This window comes from Oryzias melastigma, linkage group LG11, assembly GCF_002922805.2.
Source record: "Oryzias melastigma strain HK-1 linkage group LG11, ASM292280v2, whole genome shotgun sequence".
NCBI lineage: Eukaryota > Metazoa > Chordata > Actinopteri > Beloniformes > Adrianichthyidae > Oryzias > Oryzias melastigma.
Window position 1 is genome coordinate 13,229,743 of NC_050522.1, and position 3,403 is coordinate 13,233,145.

At 37.1% G+C, this 3,403-nt stretch overlaps 1 protein-coding gene across 1 annotated transcript in view; it reads left to right on the forward strand.

Annotated features, from left to right (window-relative positions):
* Positions 1 to 3,403, forward strand: part of pvrl2l (PVR cell adhesion molecule related 2 like) — a gene marked incomplete in the record, with an annotated part of 338,435 nt that overhangs the window by 332,904 nt on the left and 2,128 nt on the right. Inside the window, 1 exon segment of the mRNA XM_024294289.2 lies at positions 1,864 to 3,403. Coding sequence (XP_024150057.1) covers positions 1,864 to 2,052 — 189 coding nt within the window.

Consider the following 3,403-nt stretch of genomic DNA (forward strand, 5'->3'; position numbering starts at 1 on the left):
GTGAAGTCAAGAAGGCCCTTCCGGCTATTTTATTATGACTTGTTTCTAAAATTGTTACCTGTACAAAACTAATTAACTCTTTAAAGCCGCAGCTTTTGCTCCAGTGTGGGTGATCTTGGACTTACTGGAACTTTTCAGTTGTTAACACGATCAACGTAACTCCAGCTGATTCAGCTGGAGTTACGTTGATCTTGTTAACTGTTAAAAAGTTACGGAATGTTAAGGAGTGTTGGTTATTTAAGCGTCGCCGGCGGTGTCTCAGGTGTTTAAGAGTTAAAATGGGATTAGCACAGTAATTAAGAAATTCCTTCATCCTGATCATTTTCTTCATCCTTAAAATTTAATAGGGTCAAATATTTGTCATAATTTTTTTGCATTACTTTTTGAGTCACTCTAAGAGGCCACACCCCCAGCAAAATCCGGAAACTTCCAGATTATTCTGTTTTTTGTTTTTTTTTAATGAGGAAGTAAACTTTTCAATTGTGTTAAACATGTTTGTTTGACTCATTGATCAAGTAAAATTTTTAATAAAACACAAAACTGTTAACTTTTTCCAAAACCTTGCCAACGAGACCAAATTTCGACACCTAGCACTATGGGTGTGTATTGGCAAGAGTCTGGCAATGCGATACATATATATAGATATATTGTGATACGATACGTATCGCGATATATCCCAAGCTTGTACCAGAACAACCACTACCAACCATCACAATCTGCGTTTTATTTGATACTGGCAGCAACATGGCACAGAGTTGCGGTCCGGTATCCATCCCAATTCAAAACTGAGTGGGACATATCTCATAATAACCAAAACCACGAGGCAGACTGAACATTTAACACAAGTAGGTTCTCGAGAGATCCTGTTGTTCTGGTGTGGTGTAGAGCTGCTCAAAGAGGCTCAGTGTGCTGTGCTGCCAACTAGTAGTCGGGGTTTAGGTGGAAAACAAAAGTGAGCCGCTGAAGGACGCTCATAAATAGTGTAATAAATATTGTCATAACAACATTTTAAAACAATACAAGTATCGCCAAAATAGATTTTTTCCAACACGACCTGCTAAGCATTCAATTTAAGTTTATTTATTTATTTTATTCCTGATATATTTTTTTATTCCTGATTAGAATTGGAAAATTTTCTTTCTTTTTTTTTTTTTTTTTAACTGAGCCCTGCGCTCTGATTGGCTGGAGACCTTGTCAATCTATCTTCTACATGCTGTGTTTTCTGTACAGCTCTCCAAATGTACAGAAATTTTTGATCGTCTGCAGATTTTTGTTTTTCATTCTATAAAGCTAGACTTAATTTTCCGTAACTTCCATTACAAATATGCCTAAAACTGTATCCAAATTCTAATATTCTGATAAGCTTTGTGATGTTGTGGGACGTATTGTTTCCCATACATGGTTCCATCCGGTTATTGGTCATGTGACTCATTGAACTCAAAAGTTTTACACTTTTGCAAAGTAAGTAAATTTTGATTTGCCTAAGAAGCAACTTCCTCCGCAAAAGTTTTTTCAATAATTGCGAGGGTTTTTTTTGCGTAATTTTTTTATTAGGCAAATTTATTACCGCAAATTCAATTTGCGCAATTTTATAGCCAATGGAAATGCAGCCACTAAAAGTTTGAACATAAGAGTTTAAACAAAAGAGAAAAGTGTATGAAGTGTTCCATAATCCTCCTTTGTGGATTTCACCTTTCAACAGTACTTCACTAAAAGATTTTTTTTAAATTGCATCAAAGTTTGTTCACTAAGTTAGCATTTTTTTCTTTAATAAATGACACCCATATTCAAGTGCGTTGTTAACAAATGATGTGGTTATGAGTCTTAGATTCTAGACATGACTGTGTTCTTTCTGCCTTCCAGAACCTGGATGATGGGAGCAGCGGCGCCCTGAATGGTGGCGCCCCTCCAGGCCTGGACGCCTCGGCCCAAGAGTTCAAAGAAAGAGCTGACGGTCACCATGGCAATGATTTTGATTCATCCAATCACGGAGCTCCAGCCGCCAACATCTCTCGCGGGGATAGCTTTGTGTCTCCCGCCATGTATGTGTAGCCGTACCGACTAAAACGCGTCCTGGCGGGCGCGCGGGCATACTCCAGGTCAACTCAAACAGCTTGACAATGTTTTTTCTCACCTTTAACTTCAAATCCGACTTTGAAAATTCTTACCTGATGACAAAGTTTATGAATCCCATCTTTTAGAGGGTTTATTTTTCGTGGGTTTAGCAGTTTGACTGCATTTTAAGGTAATCACATGAGGGACATTTTTATTGGTGGTCGGGCCATTTGTTCTGTTTTTGTGCATTTAAACTTCTACATTTTAGTTTTGAAAAGACAGCTGGTAAATTGTGTGCATTTTACAAAATGCAGATCATAAAGAATCATTGAGACGTATTATAAAAAGAGGATCAATTGTAACAGTAATCAAATAGTGAATGTGTGAAAGGAAAAAAGGGAATTAAAGGAAAAAATGCTCCAATTTCTGATCATAACAAAAATATTGATCGGAAAAGAGATTTACCTGGATTGCCAACTTGAATAATAACATTCAACAAATGTTAATCTTCCCCTGACAGATAAAGTTTATTGAAACAAACTCTAAAGTTGGACCGTGGCTCTCCAGGGAGCGTTAATCAATCTCTGAAGATAGTTTTTTTTAAATCCCACTTATCAGCTCCTGCTGCTCCGCCTGTCACAATCATGCCCAGGCAGCAGTCCAGCAACGACCAATTCCACTTTATTACACTGTCAGAGTGTCCCTGGACCACAGCTGCTTTCACCCTGAGAGTCTTCTCGTTAGACAGGACGCGACATGACTGGAAGCCCTGTAACCTGGCAACATGGCGTCCTTAAGATAAATACCGCTTCTTTTAATTGCAAGGTCTTGTGAGTTTACAAAGCACACACACCACAGGGGTCCTACAAATTTACACCCACACAAACATATTTGTTTTCACTCTTTTAAAGGAAAAAAACACAACTTTCACATAGAAATGTCAGTGTGGAAATGCTCTGACAAATCCCAACTATCTTGCTTTTGATTTTGTATAGAAAAAATTTGAATTTTGCATTTTCTTTTGAGAGATCTTTTAAAAAAAATCAGTGAATTGCTGTGTGTTCTGGCTGAAACAAACACAGATGTCATATGGAACCAAATGATAAACCGTGTACATAGTATTAATAATACAAGTAAATAATATGCTGTTGGTGAATTGTGTATACTTCAAAACTAAACAAGTGTAGGTGTTTTCAGTGCCTGTGTACAGAGGATGGGAGTTTGTTCAATGTCAAGGGAATGGTTAAAAAAATGCGTATATTACTATTTTGCATTTCATTACAGTTGTCACTTAAAACTAAAAATGTTTTGAATATGTAAAAAAGAAAATTAATGGCGTGGACTTTAC